Here is a 25,851-nt window from a genome sequence, read left to right as displayed (position 1 = left end):
TAAAGCTGCAAAGCTGCAACACATTGTCAGATTAAAACAGGGAAAGGATGGATGGACAGATAGCTGGAATAAACACAATGCTAGATATTGCAAAATATAGATATCTTTTGCAAGATATGCAAAATACAGCAACTAAAAGAATCAACTCATTAAAATCAATTCACTTACATCTTTTGGACGTTTTAGCAATTTGATCTTAAATCTCCCAACTTCTACTTGTTTAACATGTGGTTTATTTTGCATGTTAATCAGTCAAATAATCTATCGTAATTACAATATTCTAAGGCTTTTTTTATAAACTGTAATTTATTTTACATCTTAAAAATCCCAAATAATTTTTCCTTATCAAAACCTTTCTTTTCCTTTTCTTTGTTTTGTGATTGACTCGATGTCATCATAAATGAGGGTTGCCCCTCAATGATTTCTCGAGTTAAAAGTTGAATGAATATTGGGAGTGACCAGCCGGGTTGGGGGATTTTGTGGAACCCCCACCCCCCAAGGGGAAAAAAAAAGATCAACTGTGCTCGTAGTGCGGAGGATACAGAACGATCAAAAACTTTGGCACGCGTTCACAAGCTGCGCCGCACAGCTGTTGTGTTCACTGTTGCTAATTGACATGTAAACCAACATGAAGCAGGACAAGTTCAGTGCGTTTTGGAGTCAGTTTAACACAGAATACTGAGGGGAGAAAATTAGCTTTTGGAGGCATTCATTACAAATATTGGGGGGGACAAATTTTGTTTTTTCATATACTGGAGGGGGACGCGCTCGCCACAATCTATAGCAGAAAAATATTTGAAAAATTTCTCTATTCTTTCTCTAAACTTCCCCAAGCTCAACCACTCTCGTACAACCTGCAGTCATTTGCACTCTCAACATGGACGCCTCTTGGGGAAATGATTGTGAATGCTCTCTTATGAGCTGATATCTGGATGAAAAATGCTGAGAGGTCTTAACGAGTCCCTGTTGTCTCAGTTTTGATGATCACAATCAGCATTAATGCAAAGTACCGATGATCGCTCAGCTGCTGTCCCCCAGGACAACACTAAAGACACAGCTGTTTGTTTACGTTCACTCATTCACAACTCCTTATATAGTAGGCTAGACCCTCATCAGTAAATATATAATAAATTAAATAAATTGAAATTTCGGACACTTAAAGTCCCAGTGAAATGGAATTGAGAGCCTTTTTAACGTCTGTACTGTTACATATTCCATAGTGAAATGGAATATTTGAGCAGTGAACAGTTACAAGAGGGATTCAAATCATTCACATTTGATTGGAATGCCAAAAGATGGGTGGGCTTAGAATGTAGCGTGAGTGCGATACAGATCTACAGAGGACTGTGCTGTTGCTCTTGATCGATGGATGGATGTCATGATATTATTGGTTGAAATAGGTTACTTAAGCACACTTCATATTTGGTTTTACAGTAAGAAAAGATTATTGGATTTTGATATAAAAACTTTTTGTAATTTAAAAATATATATATTGTTAAATAGGTAAACGATATGACCAGAATGTGATCTAAAATCGCTGAAAAGTCTGACCACTTTAAACACTCATCATCATTTATGCGCCATTGCTGATGAGTGAAGCATCGCCAGGCTTTGAAGCAAATTTTACGTAGTGGCCAAACCGTGTAATTACAACTCCATTGCCATTGGAAAAGAGACATCTGTAAATTGGCGGATACTTTTTTCGAGGTAAACCAACTTCCCAGTATGAACACTCTAATAGCTCTTATTTAAATCATTAGGTCCTAAAAGTTGTAAAAAGCACTAAGAGCTGAATCCAGAGATATTTCCCTTCCTTAGTTTTGCAGGTTTGTGGTCATAAACCAAAGTATTGGACTATTCTGCTAACATGATCAAAAGCATGCAGTTTAGCTACATTTAACCGCCTGGTCTAGCTCTAAGAGACAAACAATACTGATTTATTTAATAGATATTCATGGATCCATCTTTAAAGTGTGACCCCCCCGGGGTGTTTTTATTGTCTGAGAGAGGAGTCAGAGGTGAGATCTGGAGATGATAATCTCTATATGATCTTTCAACCTCTGGCACGTCCTAAAAGCCATCCCGAGGTTAACCCTTTCAACTTAATGATACTTATTAGATACAGACAGACACTCAAAATCCTATAATTTCTTGATTGATGGTACCCATGGCAACAGTATGAAACAAACGTCTAACTGTGTCTATATAACCTCTATAAAACTTAGATTAAATAAATGAACACACGCCGTGTGTTTGTGGTTACTAAACACACTCAGACACACTGAGAAGCGCTCCTTTTCTGACAGCTGAACAAAAGCTGCTCTGTTTGAAACAAAACATCAGAATGTGCGAGAGGCCCCAGACTTCACTTGGCTTCCCCCCAAAGCTCTCCAATGGCTCATCAAAGTGAGAATAAGGAAGGAACTCCGCCGTGGTTTCATGGCAAGCTCAAACATGGGCTCAGCCTTTGAGACCATGTTTGAAAAATTGTCTTTTTCTTTTTTTTCATCCAGGGTTTGTAGTGTGAACACCAGATAAAGAAACATATCAGCAGTGTTATCTAAACGTGTTTGAAAATCTTGTCTTTTGAGTATGTGCAAGACGAGGAAGATACGACACGACACATGTCTTGCATAAGAAGCGTCATTTATCGCACCCGATTCGACTGTTATCAGACCATTAAATAGCCGTTATCAGTCGCTATAAGCACCATACATGTTGGTCATTAGGGGCCTACTGTGAAAAAACTGTCTAAAAGTGAAAGTGAAACTTAAAAGTAACACGTTCTAACACGTGAAACCGAATGACATGTCACGTTTTGAACATGAACAAAAAGGCTTCTTTAGGTTAAGGCAACAAAACTACAACTTCCTTAGGTTTAGGCAGCAAAACTACAACTTCTTTAGGTTTAAAGAATACAACTACAACTTCTTTAAGTATAGGCAAAAAACTACAACTTCATTATGTTTAGGCAATAAAACTAAAACTTCTTTAGGTTTAGGCAAAAAAACTACAACTTCTTTAGGTTTAGACAGAAAAACTACAACATCTTTAGGTTTATGCAAAAAAACAGTTAGGTTTAGGCAATAAAACTAAAACTTCTTTAGGTTTAGGCAGCAAAAACTACACTTTTTTTAGGTTTAGGCAATACAACTACAATTTCTTTAGGTTTAGGCAATAAAAATACAACTTATTTAGATTTAGGCAATAAAACTACAACTTCTTTAGGTTTAGGCAGCAAAACTACAACATATTTATGTGTAGGCAACAAAGATACAACTACTTTAGGTTTAGGCAAAAAAAAAACAGTAGGTTTAGGCAACAAAACTACAACTTCTTTAGGTTTAGACGATAAAAAACAGTTAGGTTTAGGCAATAAAACTACGTCTTTAGGTTTAGACGAAAAAACCCAGTTAGGTTTAGGCAACAAAACTACAACTTCTTTAGGTTTAGACGATAAAAAACAGTTAGGTTTAGGCAATAAAACTACGTCTTTAGGTTTAGACGAAAAAAACCAGTTAGGTTTAGGCAATAAAACTACAACGTCTTTAGGTTTAGGCAACAAAAACAGTCAAGTTTAGGGAAAAACACAAAGATAACTACACATTGCTGGTTTCACACGGGATGCAAACTCCGGTCTCCTGTGTTTTGTGTCCCATCCATTGTCCCCGACCTCCACCCTTTATGGAGTTTCATGCTGTCTGTACTACAGCGCCTGACTTCCGCTTCTGCTCCTGTCATAATTACTGCGGTCACTAGAGGTCGCTGTCGTCTTCTTTTATACCTTCTTTCGGTGATCTACCATGTCAATAGATAATAAAACCTACTAGTGGGCGTAGTAGGCCCCTATTGACCCACATCTATGGGGTTTATAGCGACTGATAACGCCTATTTAATATCATGACAACAGTCTAATCGGCTGTTTATTCACACTCAAGGCCTATTTATATCTAAAATAAGAACATCCACGCCTCATCTGGAGCTAATACCAGTTGGCAAAAGAAAGGCTCAACACAGAGACCTAAACACCCAAAGGTGGAGCAGATGAATCAAGACTAGTTTGTTAATTAATCTGTCCCTGGGTGGGTGGGAGGCCGGCGTCTGGCCAGTCAAGCAGGCAGGCCAAGGTCCCTGGATGGCAGCATGACAGACAAGAGGGGGGGTGAAAGGCTGGACGAGGTGCCTGGGAACCTCGCTCTAAGAGGATGACAGCTCTATAAGTCAGGCCCTGATAAAGCAGTCAGGAGTGACAATCTCTGGGCCCCAGCCAACGCAGCGTCCGTCCTGCTCAGATAAAGTCAGACAGGCCATCCATCAGTCCGGAGACACAGAGCTGGACCCATGCTCTCCCGAGCTCAATGGAAACGACTCAATGACCAGCCGCCGCTGGAATGCGCGGAGCCTCTTGCTCTCGAGAGGGAGGAACAAAGATGGCTGTGAACCCTCTCCGGAGGAATCATGCATAGAGATTAGAGCGAGTGTGTGACGCGTAGCCTGTTAAGTGGTGGAGGTGCCACGTATCTGGGTCAAAAGGGTGGAGATGGTTTTTGACAATGGCGAGGACACGGCGCGTCTCCAGCTAAGAGGACCACCGCGGCTGCAGACCAGCGGCTGCAGACCAACAGCTTCATACCGTAATGAGAAAGCAATAAGCCATGGAAAACTGCAAATGTCACACAATACATTCCACTCGTCAAGCCTGCGCAGAGGCAGACAAAGCACGAGGAAATGAAAGAAAATACCATCTCCAAGTCCTTCCTAAAAAGGATGTGTGGATACAACATGTTACAGAGATTTCAGATAAAAGCCACAGGATCAGATGCATAAAAAAAAACAATTTAAAATTGCCAAGAATCTTGTGAATACACAGTACTGTAAATTTAATTATTCAGTGCAAACATCTTCACCTGGAAAAGCCTCTTCACTGCCTCCTCTGTATGGACAACCTCTCTTGCTGTCTGCTCTGTCTACACTCACGCAGCTTTGTATCGTGGTCTCAAGCCAGGAACTTGTCTGTGTGTCGCTCCAAAGAAAATATAACCAATTTCACGGGAACAAACAATAATTTCCCTCCCCTGTTTACTCAGAATTAGCCTCTCGGAGTTAACAGGAGTGGAGCGAAGGGGGTCTGCGTTGGTTCAGGACCGAGCTAAATATGGTTTGATTCTTAAATCAATTTGCATGCATAAGAAATCAATTATGTGTGTTTTTTGAACCCCTCCAATAAATGAGCTCATTGTTTCGCCTCAGTGTTTAAAGTGGCTGGTTAATGTTTCTAATAACTTATGAAAGTGGAAGTGTGTGGCTGTTTAAATGGCCCGTCACTGGTATCTGGTGTATGTCACTGGGACTGTTATTGAAAAATGATATTACACTTTCTCTGTATCATTTTGAACATGTTAAGGGAATAGTTTGACATTGGGAATATGTTTAACGTATGTGCTATTGATAACATTGCTAATATTCAGCATTATTCAGATGTCGCACTCTCCCTCCTCCGTTCCAATGCATTCACTTCACAACAATGGGTTGCCAGTTTGTTGCACAACCTGCATATTTTATGGTCGAGTGGAGACAGACAGTCATGTCAAGTGATGAATATTTCCTGGCATAGTGATGAAGTCATAACTACAACATGCAGCTATACATTAGCTATAGATTTAGGTTACTTTGTGCGGTGGTGTTCAAGATTCATGTGACGTAATCTAAGGATATGGCTGGATCTAAATCAAATTGTCAATTGCATTTATTGGAGGAAAATAGTCGATAGATTAATCAATAGAAAATTAGTCGTTAGTGGCAGCCCTACTACTAGTGCACCCCCCCCCCCCCACTTATTTTGTCATTTTGCTCTGATGTGAGAGAGAAATTTAACCATTAACCTATTGGTGAAAATTGTTGGAAAATGTTTAGGGAATGTTCATTTTCCCTGAAAATGCGTCGCCATCTTTATTTTAAACCAACATGTTTTTTGTTTTTTTTAATCTTTTGTCCTTGTAGCTGCTATCATAAAGCCATAAAGTCGTCTGCCTGCTACCTTAGAAATTATATTGAATAAGTGTTTGAAGGGAAACTTTGCAGATTTTCAACCGGCTCTGTGTCACTGCAGTGTGGGCAGTACATGGAGATGACGGCACCCGGAGCTTACGCTGAGCAACAACAAACACAAGGCTTTCATCCAAGAGATCGTCGTTCATGTCCCGTGCATCACGTTACGATCAGCTGTTCGTTCCTGTCCCGTGTTCACAAAGTTCAGTGTCATTTTCACTGTACAAACATGATAGTTTTAAACCCAAACCTAACTATAGTGTTTTTGATACAGAAAATAAAGTGACGCCAAGGGACGTGACGCCAAGGGACGTGACAAAGCGGCGGTATGTGACGAGTTCGAATGAGAACCTGTTGGTTTGTTGGACACATCCATCTCCCCACCTGGCTGCCATAAGTGGGCTCTCTCACGTTTTATTCTACGTCGCTACCTCTGAGCGTAACATATTTACGCGGATGTGTTCACATTGCAGTCAGTACGGACTACATGGCGTACAAATGACACGCCAAAAGCAAGAACAGTGTTCCTATTGCACGCTTTTGTCTTGTGCATTATCGTGTCATTCATACAACTTTTCGTTCAACCGGAAGAAGACTAGAAAAGCGAAATATAAATGGAAGTCCATTTACCATCCAATCCATTAAGTCCAACCAGGCTGGGCAACGCCACCGTGTTTTGACGATTCATGCTGCCTTGCTACCGTAGCGCAAATCAATAACAGAGTATGTTTGCAAACGGGGGTGAGTGTACTGTAAGAATATGGGGAGCATATTTTGAAACGTTATTATAATATCTTTATTTGAGATTTGAGGGGTAGCGTATTTCGACTGACCAATATCCCCGGGGACACCAGGTTATAGTTTACCACCAACCTCTATGACGTGTCACCTTCAGAGAGGATTGTGCTCATTGCAGCCTGGCGCAATGAACCACACAAGTCACACTCAACCAGAAATAGCAATTTGTCCCCATTTCAGAGTCAGATGCCAACAGCAAGGAAACAGCTCTCCTCTAAAACAATAGCATTCCAGTGTTGCTTCATCATCATCAGGACTCTCCGCTCAAAGACGTGCATATGCTGAGAGCCAATGTTGTTCTATAAGCACCCTTTAATCACGCTCTCAGAAATGCTTTCAACTTGGCAGCAGAGCGAAGTGTGAAGGACACGCTACGTCAAAGAATGCAATTCTTTCTTCGGCTGCCATGCCTCGTCTTCTTCCCTGTGTGTACCCAAACACTTTTCTTCATCAGATCGTGTTCAAACACTTCTTTAATTACGACATAACACATAGAGGTGGTTGGACTGGCAATCCCTCACACAAAACATGGCAGTGGAATTAATGACTGGAAAGTTTGCTTTGGAAGCGTCTCAACGACAACATGCTAAAGCAAAACTGCCACTTGGAAACCATCGCAGGCAAGTCAGTGAAATGAAAATGGACAGTCCATTAAACTCACACACGCGGAGTACCGTGTGGAAAACATGAACGTGTTTTAAGGAAAAAGGACGTCATAGTGGACTCTAGCATGTATTAGTAAGACTTTACGCTCTTTTCTGTGTTTCTCTCTGCAGGCTTCTTGTAGCTGAAAGAGCGTATGTTCAGGCAGGTGGTTGGAAGATGCCAAAGTGATATTTTTCCTATTCCTGTGACTGAGTTAGCTTAAGCAACAGCTGTTTCTCATCAGCAGAACTTCTCGGTTTATAACGGAGCGCAACCCCACAGGGAAGACTGTTGCTTCTACTGTATGAGCAAGAGTAAATCATGTAGCTCAAGGGATATTTCGGATATTTCCCTCATGTAATAAAAAAATGAATGGGAAAAAAATTCAGACAAATGTAGTCAAGGGGAGCCAGAAGATGAGCAGCAGATCACGGCATGTCTCACGAAATGACATCACATACTGGAGGCCTCCTCACATATCACTTTTCATCTGGAGCTATGCTAACTCCTCGAGGATGGATGTATGATCATCCTGCGTCTGCTCTGACCCTGGGAAAGATGCAGAAAGGTGTCCTGGCAGGGGATCAGACAAAAGGTAAAGGCTGTTCTTCCATCTGATTGGCTTCTCGTTGTCTGCCAAGGCCAGCTACCTGCAGAGGGAAGTTCTGCTGATATCAAAGGCAGGTGAAGCTGGTCTGAATCCAGCTGTCACCGAGTTTTGAGTTCATCTGGCCCGAGGGAACATCTGTCCCTCTCATTGAACTGAATCCAAAGTCTCATTAAGGCCTTATTGAGAGGAGTAGGGGTGGTGCTTAAAGGGATAGTTCAGGTGTTCTGAAGTAACACAGTCTCACGGCAGTTTGTGAAATAGTCACGCTCAGCACGACTTTCAACAACTTATTTTTTGTGTATTTTCCTACGAATGTCCAGCAACACGTGATGCTCGTGTCAATATCCGCTCCAGTCTTTTCAAACTAAAACTACTTAGTTAGGTTTAGGAAAAGATCACGGTTTGGGTTTAAATAAGTCAGGCTCATGGAAGTAAAATATTCTCTGTGCAAAACGAAACCTACACCTATGGATTTGGGTATGAAAATACAAAAACCTCACACACTGAAAATAGCATCCAAAATTGAGTCTTTAGGTTGCCACACTGTTTGCGCTACATTATTTCACTCCTATTGTTTATCATTTTTTTCCAACATTCCTGCCTGCGGTGCACCGTTTGTCCCGGCAGCCTCTCTATTCACAATCTACAGGGTTTTCAGCCATTGTCAACCTGAAGCCACAGTGACTGAAGGATAAAGACCCCCGTAAAGTCCTCTTAACACACTCATACCTGATGCTGCATGCAAACAAAGAGCCGCAGACTCCTCCGGCCTCCAGCCAGGAGGGCTGCGAGCGCACCGCGAGGACATCCTTTGTGAGGATTTGGACAACATTTATCAGAAAAGACACATTTTAGTGACATGTTGTTTTTTTGCCCCTCGTTTTACAATTGTCTTGTGTAGTTTAAAGACCTCCCATGGTCCAGTATGTTAATGAATAATCCAGTCTAATTACATTGAGGCTCAGTTTTATAGAACGGTGATAGAGCCACAAAATGAAGTCACTTTATGCAAAATAAGGAGACAAAAAGTGAAGGAATGAATACACAATCAGATCAGTGTGAAAGAATTGTCCTTTATGAACAATACTGTCGTGTTCCAGAATAGTTGTTTCAACATATCCCCAGTCTTTATGCTAAGCTAAGCTAACCATCTCCTGTGTGTAGTTTCATAACTAGCAGACAGATGCTAGAGTGGTATTGATGTTCTCATCTAGAAAGGAAATAAGCGTATTTCCCTAAATATCAAACTCTTCCTTCAACTGTGCTATAACTATTTCTCTGGACTCTATGCATATACTTGCCAACCCTCACAATTTCCGCGTGAGACTCCCATTTTTCTCTGCCCTCTTCCCGTTTCCTCCCGGGGTCACAACTATCCCGTATTTCTCCCGATTTATGGCAAATCTTCACAGCTTTTTTCTCCTTTTCTTTATCTCAACCTGTTTCTGGTACTGAAGTATAAGCCTTACTGTTTCCACCAATAGAGCTACACCAAATGTTGTTTCCCAGTGGAAGAGATGCTCGTCAAACAACACGGTTTGAGCTGCGCTCACCGCACATCACAGCGGGCAGCGCCCAAAGTAAAGGCTTTTCTCAACGCAGCGAAAAGCCGTCATGGCACGACGTAAGCTATTGGATATAATGAGTTTGGGTTTGTGTCTGAAAGGGCCTTCAGTGAGTGAAAGACGGAGAGAGAAATGAAGAGGACTAAGAGAAAGAAATACTCAAGCAGGGGCAAAACATGAATGAATGAATAAAAACTGATGAATATTAGTTAATACCAGAGATTCACGTTACGCCAGAGGGACGAATTATTCAGTTTTCTTTAAAAGTAAAATTAAAAGTAGGCCTATTTAACAAAAAATGCTGTTGCAGTGTACTTATTATTGTGTTCATTCTTTAAAAGTCACCAGAAAGCAGGAAACAAAGTCTCTGAAACTCAAATATTTCTGGAGGAAGACCCCTGCTTTAATTTTGAAATCCTCCTTATTTTTGAGGTCTCAAGGTTTACAAGTACGTCTACGTGGTTGGCATCCCAGTGGAAGAATATGTCCTCAGGGAATATGGATCATATTAAACCTGCTCCAGCTTTTATGACTTGTGTGTTGTGTCTAATGACCTATGTCACCTCCGTCTGCTTTTACAGCAGGATAAAGAAACTGAGGATTGATATTTAAATGCTTAATCACATAATGTTACTTGAACAATGCAGCTACTGAAGCGGAGGTGGAAACGACACTATACCATAAAAAAACTGACCAAACCACGCCAACATCTGAAGACTTACAAGTTCAGTTGTTCACCGCCCCCGCATTACTATTCACCCCACATACCAAGTATACTCCCTTGTTCAAAGAATTACACTTCCTACATCAACTTTTCATTAAATATACATAAATCCAACATGGTTTAATAAAGTGGACTACAGTGAATCTGCCTTAAAAATGCAGAATGATAAATACTCAATCTATATGTAAATATGAGGTACATAGGAAAAAAAAAAAAATCAAAACGCAGGAAAAATGCATTAGCCGCCCTATTTGATCAGAGCCCCAGGAGCTGAAGTTAGGATTTTTAATGGAATCTGAGGAGGGGAGAGTGTCAGCGGCGAGGCAGGGAGGTGAGAGTGTGAAAGCGTTCACAGGAGAGCTGGCTATCTGAGAGGACGCCGGATAACAGAATGGACCTGAAAGATTACTCGCACTGAGTGGAAATGGATTTATTGCATTTGGAGGTCTCAGCAGCTTTTCTGCACTCCCACAATCGCAAAAAAAGAAGAGAAAGTCATGGTTTACGTCAAATAAAAAATAACTTTCTAGTTTGACACTCAAACAGTGATTTTCTGTTAAAGCTCACAGCCACTCAAACTAAAGCAACTGAAAACCTCAGTGCTACAAGTATAAAACATCAACATTTGAGTGCTTTTCAACCATTTTAGGATATTTACTTGATTGATCAAAAACACATACTGTATAGCTAAACATATGATCATCGTTTATATCATCTAACAAAAGTTCAACCATGCGAGCTGTAGCCTACAAAGCTAATATCCTCACCATGACAATGCTAACAGGTATATTTAGTGGACGTAGGAAAAAAAACATCAAAATGTAATGGAAAAAAAACACAATCAAATTAGATTGTTTAAAAACAGCTGAATTGATAATCACATGGGGTCAAACAAACACACTAGATGTCCGGGGTTAACCAGCTAAGTTAAAGAATGTATGTTGTGTATGGAGTCTTATTAAGCTGGGTTGTTACGGGGTGTGTGTTCATGTCACCATCTGTCTTTTACAGGGTGTAGAGCAGTGAGGGATGCTGATGTGAGCCATGCAGCTCTGTATATGAATCATGTGACATTCCACACATAGTGATTAGTGCCAAATTACGGTCCACACGAGGACCTGAATGAAGTGTTTGCCGATGCCTGTCGATGCCGGGGCTTCAACCCTCTAATCCCCAAACTATAGTTTAACAACTCTGGAACAGCTTATTTACGTCTCATAAAACAGAGGCTTTAAGATCCCGGGACAAATTACCCCACAGTTATCTCTGATGTCATTGCTGTCACACGAACAAAGAGGACTTACTGGCAAACAATAAATAAACAACTGATTGCCTTGGCCAATGTGAAATCATGACTGGTTTCAGGCTGCACGTAATGTGCTGAAACACTGAGCAAATCACACTGTAGACCTCCACCACCCAGGCTTCATTTCAGATTACAACAAGTCAGGCTGCATCCGCTTTGTAATTCTCTGCTGATTTTTAGATTTAATATCTTGCCGTTTAAAACTCGTGCTGATACTGGTGCAGTAAATCAGACATGAAACAACCTTCACCTTGAGAAGCACATGTTCGCAGCTTGGGGGATTTAGTGAGATGCTCTGTGGGTGCCCTGTAAATGCTGTATATCATAAACATTATGATCTTAAAAGTCTAAATGCTGGATTGGACTAAATGCTATTGCAGGCCTGTCTGGAAGATATAAAAACGGTTTATAATAACAGAGGGAACTAGAGAGAGGAGGAAGGAAATGGGGATGCTTCAGCCTTGACAGAGATAGTACAGTAGCTACTAATGCATGCTAAATAAACCCAAATGCACACACAAGCATGCAACATATAACCATACGCCATCCAAGAATCTTTGATTGGAACGACAATAAACATTTTCTCACTGTAAAAAATGTCCTGGTGACTTACACAGATTACAATGTGACCTCTCTGATTATGAGGCAACATAAACTAGGTGTAAAGTGTTCGCAGAGCGCTGTCAAGACGATTGAGCAATAGTAAAGCGCAGGCTTCCTACACTGACTGAGTGAGACTGTCCAGGGCTGTTTGCTGGAAAAGACAGGAGTGAACCCGTTTATGTAAAAGAGACAGCAGCTTTAATCATGAACCGTTTAGGAGCATTAGACAGGCAGGCGTTCTATAGACAGGAGGCTGAATAGGTTGCCTGCGATGTCAAACAGTTGTTTCATGTTGCAAAGGTTAAATATTAAAGAGGACCTATCGTGCTTTTTCCCTTTCCTTTAGTGTGTTATATAGTTTTTTTGTGCACGTAAAAGGTCAGCAAAGTTACAAAGTCCAGGCCAAAGGGAGTTATCTCTCCCACAGAAACGCAAACTGCCTGTAATGCCTCGCTTGAAGTCCTGCTTTTTCTTCTGTAACGTGGTGATGTCACCAAGTAACACAATTTGCATAACAGCAAGTTTGGCACACCTGCAAACAAAGCTAGTTAGAGCAGAGCTGGAGCAGATCAAAGAGTCTGGTTCGGTTGACCAATCACAACAGCGTTTATTTGAACATTAAATCATTTAACCATGTTCTAGTAGAAACTAGGGCCGTCAAAGTTCATCCGATAAGGTGTTAACGAAAATTCGTTTTAACGCCCCTAATGTCTTTAACACAGTAACGCAAACTTCTGTTTTTAGGTTGTAGTGGGCTCACTTTTTTTTTTTCAGTGAAGATACTGGTATCATATTGCAAAGGAGATTAAATAACGCTCCAAACTTGCGCTAAATTTTGGCGAGGAAAAACTGGCATGGCCATTTTCAAAGGGGTCCTTTGATCTCTGACCTCAAGATATGTGAATGTAAATGGGTTATATGGGTACCCACGGGTCTCCCCTTTACAGACATGCCCACTTTATGATAATCACATGCAGTTTGGGGCAAGTCATAGTGAAGTCAGCACACTGACAGACTGACAGCTGTTGTTGCCTGTTGGGCTGCAGTTTGCCATGTTATGATTTGAGCATATTGTTTTATGCTAAATGCAGTACCTGTGAGGGTTTCTGGACAATATTTGTCATCGGTTTGTGTTGTTAATTGATTTCCAATAATAAATATAAACATACATTTGCATAAAACCAAGCATATTTGTCCACTCCCATGTTGATAAGAGTATTAAATACTTGACAAATCTCCCTTTAAAGGTACATTTTGAACAGATAAAAAATGTGCGATTAATCGTGATTAAATATTTTAATAAATTGGCAGCCCCAGTAGAAACCCAAAATACAAGTATGCACCTGAAAATAAGCATACTATGTCCCCTTTAATTCAGAATAAGCTCAAACTTGGACATTATTTGGACCACAATGGATTATGTAATACAGCGGACTCCCCATAGTGCTCTGTAGATGTGTTCCTGATTATAATCATTATGAGCAGCCCTGTCGGAAGTTGAGTTACATTCTCATAATCTACAACATCCATCAAGGTTTTAGAGAGGATTTATTAAACGGAGGGTTGTAGCAATTAAGCGGAGTGAAAGCTACGAGGGAGTGAATCATGTCTGGAGGAATATTCCATAATTCAATTTATAGCAGCCCTTGTAATTTTTTGGTGATGAATGCTCATTCACTGGTCTGACTGACTGACCAACACATTTAAGAAATGCAAATAGCACAGTTGTGACAGGTGGTAGGTGCAGAACATGTTGTATTACCTAATGAGCTCGTTGGTGATGGAGTGTAACTACATTAATAGTGTGTCACGCCTTTGGGTCTTCTCCGTGACCTCCTCACATAAATCCCTGCGGTGGGTTTGTAACCACCTCTTAATCCCTGGCGGTCGCTGCAAATGTAAACCACACACATGCAAATAAGAAGTTCCCATGCGGACGCACACACACACACACACCACAGTCTACGCTGACCCATGGCATTCATCGGATAACACCTAGATCTGTCCACACGTTCCAACTACTGCCCTGGTATACAATAAATGGCAGCAGCTGTTCATTAAAAGCTGCGTTTAAGAAATGAGATTAATTAAGGTGTTCTTGCTTTCACAGCGCATGCAGGCCTCCTCTCTCTCTCTCCGACGGCTCCAGCTGCGAGAACACGGCTGGCTTTATTGCCCCCTGGTTTGTGACACACTCCCTGCGCTTGTCTTAACATTCTGCACAGCACAGTGTTACATTTCTATGCATAATAGTAATTTCTCTGCCAAGAAACACTGAAGGAGGTGTTAATCATCCATTGTGGGATCTGTAAGTAACAATAGCTGCTTAATGGGAAATACAGATATCTGTCCACAAAAGGGAGCGCAAAGTTAAGCCTGCATGTGGAAATTAAAGGGAATTGTGGGTGCATTTATGCTGCCTGATGAGCACCTCCATATGAAATGTTTTGTGAATGAAGTTGCAAGTAAGAATTAGTGATAAAAGCTAAAAACTGAGCTGGAATCAGTCATCCCACTCATTTACATGCAGTGCAATTCTAAATCTTTAAAGATGCTATTGATAACATTCAGCCACTAGATGTCACATTCTCCCTCCACCGTTCCATTGCATTCACTTCACAACAAGTCGTTGCCAGGCACTGACCGCCAATCTCAGCCATTTATCCATTTTTTCCAAACTAACTGACAACCCAGAGACCCTATTGGTCCACAAGCCCATACTTGACAACTTTGAGACCTAAAAAATAGGGAGGATTTCAAAATTAAACCAGGGGGTCTGTGCTGCGGGTCCTACGCCAGAAACATTTTAGTATAAGAGACTTTGTTTCCTGTATTCTGGTGACTTTTAAAGAATAAAAATAACAAAATAATACGTAAACTGCAACCGCCTTTTTAATCTTAAGGTACTGTTTGTAACTTCTTACACGTATAAATCGTGTCGGTGTTTCCTATGCGCGCTCGCGCGTGGCTACGCTATTCCAACACAAACTACACGGAAGCACCAAAACCGCAAAGTTATATCTAGCAAAGCCCGTCTAGCAAAACAGTGTCAACCCTTCCTGCTCCAGCCCCCCGACCGTGGTCAGAAGACACCGGGGAGACCGTAGCTTTGGTATCCAGGACCGGAGTCGACGCTGTACTCTGCCTGCCTGCCTTCACTCACAATACAGTGCATTATTATTATTTCTTCTTCTTCTTCTTCTTAAGAACGCCAGTTTTTCGCTGCGTCAAGCAAAGCCTGACTTCTGGCGCTGCGCGTTGTGATGTGCGACAAGCGCAGCTCAAACCGAGTTGTGTCACGACTCGCAAGCAGCTCTCTTCTGCCAGTAAACATTAGGTATAGCTGTATTGTTGTCTGGGAGGAAACAGTAGGGCTATAATTTCCACTAAGGTGGATAATAAAGTCAAAGTAAAGTAAAGTACACATGCTGCACAGTGCCAGAAACAGGCTGAGATAACGAAAAAGGAAAAAAAAGTGTCAAAATTTGTCATTAATCGGGAGAAATACGGGAGAATTGTGACACCGGGAGGAAACCGGGAGAGGGCAATGAAAAACCGGAAAATCGTGAGGGTCAGCAAGTTTGCACATGCCTTGTTATAAGTGGGAACCAAACGTCAGACATATTCCACAGAAATAAACCAAACATAAACTTGGGATCTATAATATAATACCTATAATAATAATCAATACTTTAAGCCTGCATATGGAAATTATCAAGGGAATTGTGGGTGCATTTACGCTGCCTGATGAGCACCTCTTTAAGAAATGTTTTGTGGATGAAGGTGCTGTGAAGTTTCAAGTAAGAATTAGTGTAACAAAAGCTGAAAACTGAGCTGGAATCAGTCACACCACTCATATACACTTCTAACTCTTTAAGATTGACATCGGCCAGGCCTGCACCGAAACACTGCCATATAATAATCACTGTATAATAAAGGAGAAAAGTAGATTGAGACAGGTGAACATAATGGAAGACGTGACTGCACAACTACAAATGAAATACAGAAATAAACACCTGTAATCCAGTATCTTCAGTATATTCTTGCTTGTACTATTTTCCTGTTTTTTCCTTCGTAAGAACTGAATTGAAAATGTTTGATGAGTTTGTTGTCAAGCATGTTTGAAATTGATCAATTTATTTGTATGACACCAAATAAAATCAGTTTAAAAAAAAGGAAAGCAGGTTTATGAACACCAAAAGAGAACTTTTTACACTCCAGAGACTTTAAAGCACCCATCTTTTACTATCATCCTCCCACAGTCCTCTGCTCCCACCTAGTGGTGGCAAACTAAACTGACCACTCTCCAAAGAATTTGCAAACCACACCTGAAATCCTTAAAAATAAAAACAGATTTATAGGCAATCACAGGGAAAGAATGCATGACATCTACAGGAGCATTTGTTGGAATAAAAATGCTAAATCTTATTTACAAAGTCTGCAATTGGATGTGAATAAATTCAGCACATGCACATACAAATTGCAAATAGGCTATATTATTATTATTCTTACACAGGTAACAAAGCTTTTCCCCAAATTACCCACACAGTCACCCAAATGTTACAGCCCCTCACTGCTGCTGTGGTCCCAACAATCGACATTTAGGATTTACGACGATCACCCACAGACTCAGAACAACGTGGGAGACAACAGAGTATGTGATGGATCTGTAGAAAACATTACAAGCCATGTGGGCTTACATACGGCATTGAAGCAGAAGGGGATAACTCATCCCGATCCGGCAACACACAGAGAAAAAAACTTAATTAATCAAGATGCACTGGCCAAGCAAAGGACAGATTAATATACAGTGATCAAACCTGCGAGAAATCATTGTCTTGTCGCTGAAAGGAAACATGTCAATCAATACGTCGCTGTTAGAGGAGACAGTGTCGTCCTCGGGCTGCTAAGGCTTTTACAAAAAGGAATCTAGGGATGCACCGATAACGGATTGGATATCGGCACGATACTGACTCAAATAGCTGGATCGGGTATCGGTGACAATGGGGACGATCTATCAAATTCAATTTTATGTTTATATACTATAAACATTATATCAATAATGTAATTTTGATTCCTGTTTAGGTTTTAACCAATTTGTTGCTGCATTAAAACAGTTCATACCTGAATTGTAATTGTTTATTTAAAAGTTTTTTCTGCCAAGTTGTTGGTGTAGGATTCATTATTTAAATAATAAATAACAATTCACTAGATATGTTATCTATGTGTTCATTTGTTACATTTGGTTTTTACAAAGCTAGGAAAGCGATGTTTAAGTCAAGCCTGTTGTTGCCTTACACATAAAAGAATGATTCCAGTCTCTTCCACACAGTGAGGCATACAGCTTATTTAATAAGTAATAATGTACAGTGAGCTAGCTTTACATTATCCCTCTTATTACACGGCTTCTTACTTAATAAATCAATAATTTGACACAAAAAACGGTCCGCCAGAGTCCTACATCAGATCTGCGCCCATAGCAACGGTCTGTTATACATAGCAACAGTCTGTTATACATAGCAACGGTCTGCTATAAAGAAATAACAGACCTCAGAACGCCCTGATTGACCAATCAGAATTGAGTATTCAACAACACCGTGTAATAAACACTGGTATTTGATCGGTACTCGGTATCGGCCGATACCCAAAGCCCAGGTATCGCTATCGGTATCGAGACTGAAACAGTCGGATCGGTGCATCCCTATGGGATTCAGACCCGGGTGTGGCAAGGCATGGATGACATCAAGCATCCAACGCTTTGAATTAATGAACTGTTCTCCGTCATCATGACTAATACTGGCTTTCTGTTATCCAACCCGAACAAAATAGGGATTATGAAACAGATACTCGGGCACACCCAAACTGTGTTCAGACATTTTTTTTGTTTTTTAAATATCCTTTAACAACCTGAGAACTGCAAGAAAAAAAGCCCACATTTCAAGCTACATCAAAGTGTCACAGGCTACAAGGTGAAACAGCATTCAAAAATTACCCACCAACCAAACTACATGTAACATTTTTTCATTTTACCTCGCTTCATCATTACTTCATTCCTCGTTTTTCATTGCTAGTACAGTACTGTCTTCTCCCAGACATCATAATTTATGAGATTACAGAACATAAAATGAGATTGTCGAGGGGTGGCGTTAAGTGTAATCAAGGGATTTCTGCTGCGTCTGTACCAAGTGTTTATTTATAATAGCGGGTTGGGAGCTGCGTTGGGCAATTAACTGTCTGATTGGAGCCGAAGGCACTTAAAAACTCCGCTGACCTATTTTAGGATTTCGCCTCAGACACAACAACCACTCACAGTCTCACCTTCTACTCATCTTTACGTGTAAACTTTGACTTAAGTCACTTCATAAAATAGATACTTATACGCCAGCAAATAAAATGCAGGCTACATTGCCAAGATTTTTTATCATGAATTGAAGGTATTAGCACAAGCTACCATCGTCATTTGGCAAATAACTGTTAAAAACTACAATCACAACTTTGTCACGTAAACACCAAAATGTTGACGAGCAACAGAACGGAAGTTTAAATGTGGGATTAGAGGAGGTCCATCGTAGTGTAGCTGGAGGAACAGCACACCGTTAACGTCATTAGATTCTCGTGTCGAAAGGGAACAGAAGCTTAAAAGAAAACGGAGACACAAAGCGTGGCCGTAATGACCGGCGATAAGGCATGATGGGTACGGACAATCCACCCTCTACTGAAACAACTTCTCAAGACTCCAGACAGTCGGGGTAGCGGTAGTGCTGTACAGGGGGCTACACGGCTATGGTAGTGTACTGGGTGGTGCAGGTGGCGACGGTAGTGAGCAGATAGCTGGATTACTTCACAGAGGCAGTGGAAAAGGATGGCTGTCGAGGTCCCGTGACCATTAGGGGGCTGAGGCCAGAGCTGCGACTCGGGGAGAAGGACGGGGGGGCTTCAGTTTCAGCTTCTCCGTGACTTTGAATGCTGAATGAGCCACTGCAGCGTGATATCTGCAAGAAGAGGGATGAGGGATATTAAGACATTTCCGTGACCACAGATGTAGAAGTATTTAAACTGATCCGCTCTTTACCTATATTGTCTTTCTCTTTGCAGGAGACAGAGTAGCAGCAGATCTCTCGGTCCTGAATGGCAGATAGATTCCTGAAAAAGGAAAGTAGGAAATGTGAAACCTTCAAGGGGGAAATTAGTCTTATGCCTCATTTCCACATAGCGCTGTGTGTGTATGCAAGTCAACTGGATGTTCATTCATTCCTATGGGAACCTCTCTGATCTCTGATACGTTTGCAAAACTCCTTCCGCTTTTTTCAGTCCGTAATTTGCTTTGAGTATTGTGTGCCATAGGAAGTTAGCATGCTAGCATCCTTCAAAGGAAGTTAACATACTGGAATTAGAGAATTAAACGGATTTATGAATGTAATACAGTTTTATCTATATGTTTTATTCTAAGTAAAAAGTCTGACGGCATATGAAAACCATTTTGTGAAAAGACATATGAACCACTATGAATACACTCTCCATGTTACACAGCTAGCCTGCTGTCAATGTTAGCTAAATATGCCGTCGAACTTTTCACTTAGAAATGTGACTCGTCTAGACTGGACGGCGAAAAAGAGACAGTAACTCAGATATAGAAACAATGTTTTAAATCCATGTAGTAACTTCTCCCCTCCCCCTATCTGCAGTGGTGTTTCTATACATTCGTAAAGAGATGCGTAACCCGTGACCTGTTCAAAATAACACAATGAACTTCTGCAGAGCCAAAATAAAATAAAATAAAATAAAATATAAAATAAAATATAAAATATAAAATATAAAATATAAAATATAAAATATAAAATATAAAATAAAATAAAATAAAAGATATTTACAACACAAAACATTAATATTGGATGTTTAAAGCGCTTCGAAATGCGGCGCCAAAACTCATTCAATGGAACGACTCGCTCAATACAGCGCCGGAGTAAAAGGAAAGCGTCTCCTGCATTTCGCGTCATTTTGTGTTTATTCTTTTCTTAAATATTAACTGGTTATCATTTAATGTGAGTCTAAACGCTGGGAAAGACTCACATAATACTCCCGACACTGATTCACCATGCACTAGTTATGACTGTTGGATACTTTACATCTGAAGGAAGTCCTGACGTTTGAGCAGGATTATCAACAAAGATAATGTACTCACATTTTTTCAATGAGTTGCTTCTCATCGAGTGCGTTGAGCAGGTCCCGTTTGTTGCCCAGTACTAGAATCTGAAACGTGAGGAATAAAGAGAAAGGGCTGATCAATATCCAGCACAGCGATGTATCAGCATTATCTCACAGTGTGATCAGACAACTTAAAGGATTTCTCTCAACCATGTGCTTTATCCATCAGAGAATCCTTACTGCTGGGAAAAAACTAAGACTGACTGTGGTGTCAAGTCACAGCAGCCGGAAACACGCAGCTTTAGCACGTCAGCTTAGATATTGAAAACTCATTAAGAAATCCTGGCCTGGGCTCAAATGACCACTTAGTGTTTCATCAAGCCTGAGGTTTACAGTACTAATTATGAGTTTAATCCGTGTTTGTGATCAGGGTCAGGAATCAATGTGATGAACTAAGGTGAGGCTGTAACATCATGAGCTTTTTGGGCCAACAAAAACACAAGAGGAGTGTTCTCTTACGGGAATTCCTTGTAGCTGTGGTTTCTCTAAAAGGTTGTGCAGTTCATTTCTGGAAGCTTCTATCTTCTCTTGGTCTGCTGCATCCACCATGTAACTGCAAGGGGGAGAAAAAAAAAAGTACTTTGAGTTTGGAAACATTAAAATAACCATTTCATTAAATCAAAAAACAAATATTTGAACTCTTATTATGACGTGAATTTTGTAATGACACAATTATAGGGAGAGATACCAAGCCATGTGAACATTAGGGGTGTGAATCTTTCAGTATCTTACGAGTCGATTTTGATTCTTGGGGGTCACGATTCGATTCAAAATCGATTCTCGATTAAAGAAAAAAAAGTTATTCAAAATATAAAAAAGGCTGCTTGTTTCATAAACAAAATTGGTTGCTGCCTTTTTATTTCTGAGAAACTTGCCAATTTAAAAAACATAAATTGTAGACAAAATAACACTGTAAAACTGGCATTTTGTGTGATTTTTATCACACGCACTATGTCCATGACACCGTGTCCTAACTGGCTGCGAGCAGAGCAGCACTGCGCAGCACGCTGAGCTGAACTTTTGACGGACACCCTGTTTCTATTTATTCCTGTCGCTCACTTTGAAAGAGCCGCAACGGATGAGGTTCAACAGCTGATTCATGAAGTTGAAATGAGTTATCTGTACAATACCTCAACCTCCTAAATAGGGTGACAGCTGACTGGAGGGAGATCGCCTGAAAGTTTCCTATTTCCTGTTGGCTATATTGTAAATAATTTCCAGTAAATACGCCTATCCCAATATTAAACGTGTTTTCTGTGTACGAATGTCGGAAGATGGCAAGTAGCTACGACTCACCCGTCTTTAAAGTGGTTACGTCTCCAGTCTGATCTGGAGCGCACAGCTGAAAGGTGGGTGGTTTGTTTACATGACGTAACGTAATGCTTTCTGTTAGGACACGGTATCTCTCTCTTTGCGGCCGAATTCTCTGCCCTCCTTACGATTGTTGTTGAATTATTACCCGTTCAGCTTGACCTAACGTTACATTTCATTTTCAGTTAATGAATGATCGTGATGCATTCAGTGCACTTGAGGCAGACAGCTGCGGTAGTAAAAAAAAAAAGTAGTTAAAAATCAATTTTTGGAAGTTGTGAATCGATTCAGAATCTGAGAAGATAGCTCACCCCTAGTAAACATATTGAATAAGCATTGTATTGCATTAGTACGTATGTGTAATTTCCGTTCAGTTTACTAGGATTCCAGCGACCTTAGGAAGCCAAATATTAAATGTATGGTCACAAAGGCCACCTGCTGTACTTTGACGTGTCCACAAACTTACACAATAGCATTGACTCCTCTACAGTAGCGCTCCCACATGCTTCTGAAGCGAGGCTGTCCTCCTATGTCCCAAATCTGAAGTGAGAAAGCACAGAATCAAAAATACAGTCATAAACAGCACAAAAGCCTTTGCTCCATTTTGTTCCCTTTATAAACCAATCATTGCACCATTAGTGCCCTAGGGTGCAAACTACACAGCTCTACGCTGGCACCAGTCCAGGTAAAAATACAATTCAGTTCAACAGTGAAAGCATCCAGCTGGACATATTTTTGCTCGTTATCCTACCTTTATTGTCACGTTGCCTTTAGTGACCTTCCGCATGTTGAAACCGACTGTGGGAATCATGTCTTCACTGAACTGGCCCGACTGCACAAGACAAGAGGGAAGTGGTTAGTGAGCTAGCAACTGAAATACTAAGTGTTGAAATGGTACTACAAACATCCACATGCACCTAATTAGTATTTTTTTCCATTTGGTGTTAGCTCATTTCTAACATTTCTGTAATAACATTCTGTACAACGCCTGTGTCTCTGCATCGGCATTAAAACTTGTCAACATGTAATTAATTCAGTATGGTTTCATCTTAATCAGAAGGCACAGGAAAAGCCGAGCAGATATGAATCATTTCACAAGAAGTTATCTGATCAGGGTCATTTTTAGCTGCTTGAAACCTCTAGCTCAATTTGAGCACTTGCCCTTTTACTCCATGAATCATACTAAGAGATGACGGCATCTATGCATCATCATACATTAGCTTCCAATCAAGCTTTCTGCAACCAACCAGAGCTTTATAACTAAATAAGCTTAATGTGCCTTTTATCCTAAAAGTGGGCTCACTGAACTAGGCCTGCACGATTTAAAAAAAATATCTAACTGCAATTATTTTGGCTGATACTGCAATTGCGATACGATATTAGAAGGTATGATCATTATTCTCATTTTCATTGAAAAGTATATTTAAATGATTCTGGTGTGATTTTTGTGGGGATGTGTACCAAACAGATGTTTCCTTAAGTCTGTAGAATATGATGTGTAAGCCAGGACATCTCTGCAGCACCACAATATTTAATTTAAAATGGTATTTTGACACACATTTTTACCTTTAACCAATATACAGATTGCCTCCTAATCCTGCAATTTGAAAATTGCAGAAAGCCATAATGCAATTAATTGTGCAGCCCAACACCCAACTCTTAAGCCGACATAACCTGCTTAGATAGGACATATCTGAAAGATCTTAAAATATGCTAGATAATAGCCTTGGTTGAGTGGCTCATATATACAGCCCGGGCCAAGTCCAACAGTCAAAGTGAAGGAGAAGGCAGCTTTGTTCAAACCTAATCACAGATCACCTGACATGACCACAACAGACTCAGAAAAAAATGTGTCTTCTTGAGATGAAGCCAGGAAAGGAGGAGCCGACAGTACTGTGGCCTACAAGTAGACTTCTTAAAACTAGAGTGTGTGTGGTTTATCACCTAGAAACACAGACATAAACAACAGTATGGACTACAGAATATAACCCTTAGTACGGTACTAGGGGTTATATTCTGTAGTACATACTGTTGTTTATATCTGAAGGGTTATATTCTGTAGTACATACTGTTGTTTATATCTGAAGGGTTATATTCTGTAGTACATACCGTTGTTTATATCTGAAGGGTTATGTTCTGTAGTATATACTGTTGTTTATATCTGAAGGGTTATATTCTGTAGTACATACTGTTGTTTATATCTGAAGGGTTATATTCTGTAGTACATACTGTTGTTTATGTCTGTGTTTGTCACCCACCCAAGGTTACCAGACAAGCTAGAAATAAAAACAAACTGGTCAAACAAAGAGGAAAATTATTAGGGCTGGGCGATATGGAGAAAAAAAAATCAAATATCACAATATTTTTGACCAAATACAACAATATCGGTAATTTGCAACGATATTGTAGAGTTGACTATTGGTGCTTTTACAGAATATTTACAAAATGAGATTTTTAATCATCAGTAATATGGATAAAATGACTAAGTGGGTAAAGGCAAATAATAAAACATCTAAAACATCAAATTAAGTCAATTTAGGACTACACTTATGCCATATTAGGATATCCAAAATCTAAGACAATATGTAGTCTCATATCTATTAATATAATAGATATATTGCCCAGCCCTAGAAATAATCATAAAATCTAGACCTGACAAGGGAGGAAGTCGAAACAGGAGCCGATGACAGTAATAAATTCAGTTATGTAGGCTTGGCATGCAACAGTATATCTGTTATATCATGTTTATAGCTTGTATTGTTTATAGCTTGTATTGTACATTGGTTGAATTAAAACATTTTTGCTTTTTTTTTTATTCTTATTTTATTCTAACGTTTTTATCTATTCTTTTGTTATTATACTGCTTATTTGCACCAACAAAACCAGAGCAAATTCCTAGTGTATACCTCTTACACCTGGCAATAAACACGATTCTGATTCCAAGCAAATCTAGCTATGTATATATATATATATATATATATATTAATACATATATCTTAAGTTACATATATAATCTATAATAATAATATAGATAGCTGGTAGGTTGTGGTTATTAAGGCTCCAGGCCTCGTCAGCCTCAGTGTACCAGAGCTAGATGACAGACTGTTTACAAAGTGAGCTTGATGTCCTCATATCAGTGATGTTGCCACACCAGCAGCTGATCACATGACAGTGAGTACAGTCAGACTACCCAGCTAGCAAAACAACAACTGAGTCACATCATTACTAGTGTTGTTATTAAACACTAATATGTGATATTTTTAAAGCACCAACACTATCCAGACATACCCATGCATATTTAGAACAATAACATAAATGTTACATACATAAATTTAATTAAATATTCAAAGAAACCTTCCTTTCTCTCCAGGTAGTAGCCTGGGCCCAAACTGACAGTGCTAACAGTTAGCTTAGCTTAGCTCACTTACTGCTATCACGTTAACGAAGGTTGTCTTTCCGGAGTACTGGAGTCCCACCAGAGTCAGCTCCATCTCCTCCTTCCAGAAGAGAGTCCTGAACCAGTCCAGCAGTCTGTTGATGAGGGCCAGCATGTTGATGACTCGGCGGTTAGTCTCTGTAGTCTGTCTGTCTGGATGTGAGAGTCTGCTACAGCAGGAAGAGGCTAACTGCTGCTCTGCTGCGTCATATCATCATGTGATCATCCGGCTGATCAGGACTGTTGCTGCTGGGAGCGCGTGCCCGCTGGCTGAGAAGTGCATGAACGTCACGTCGGGAGCGCGCACGCAGTGAACGCGGAACATGAGTAGCTGATATTCAACTTTAAACATGCACTATCTGCAACCATCTTGGGCTGTAACCACTGGCGCACTTTACACTTACTTTACACTATACATCCTATATACACTTACTTTACACTATACATCCTATATACAGTACACTTACTTTACACTATACATCCTATATACACTTACTTTACACTACACATCCTATATACACTTACTTTACACTATACATCCTATATACACTTACTTTACACTATACATCCTATATACACTTACTTTACACTATACATCCT

The 25,851-nt window shown here is 40.2% G+C and overlaps 1 protein-coding gene across 1 annotated transcript; it reads right to left on the bottom strand.

Annotated features, from left to right (window-relative positions):
- Nucleotides 1-16,633: 16,633 nt before the first annotated feature.
- On the bottom strand, nt 16,634-25,494 carry LOC141777626 (ADP-ribosylation factor-like protein 8B). Its single transcript, XM_074652104.1, has 7 exons — nt 25,244-25,494; nt 22,567-22,647; nt 22,282-22,355; nt 20,964-21,057; nt 20,482-20,549; nt 19,372-19,442; nt 16,634-19,291 (listed from the first exon to the last, which is right to left on the bottom strand). Exons 1-7 carry the CDS (start codon nt 25,364-25,366, stop codon nt 19,242-19,244), a joined length of 561 nt encoding a protein of 186 aa, XP_074508205.1. The 5' UTR covers nt 25,367-25,494; the 3' UTR covers nt 16,634-19,241.
- Between the last annotated feature and the right edge of the window lie 357 nt (nt 25,495-25,851).

This window comes from Sebastes fasciatus, chromosome 1 (assembly GCF_043250625.1).
Source record: "Sebastes fasciatus isolate fSebFas1 chromosome 1, fSebFas1.pri, whole genome shotgun sequence".
Taxonomy (NCBI): Eukaryota; Metazoa; Chordata; class Actinopteri; order Perciformes; family Sebastidae; genus Sebastes; species Sebastes fasciatus.
This window is presented reverse-complemented; position numbering and strand designations above follow the sequence as displayed.

Excerpts from the sequence above, each read along its gene's own strand:
- LOC141777626 (XM_074652104.1), bottom strand. The coding sequence starts at position 25,366 with ATGCTGGCCCTCATCAACAGACTGCTGGACTGGTTCAGGACTCTCTTC. Across the intron at positions 19,443-20,481 it reads AAGCAACTCATTGAAAAAAT|GAATCTATCTGCCATTCAGG; the intron begins GTGAGTACATTA and ends TTCCTTTTTCAG. Across the intron at positions 19,292-19,371 it reads CAAAGAGAAAGACAATATAG|ATATCACGCTGCAGTGGCTC; the intron begins GTAAAGAGCGGA and ends CTCTTCTTGCAG.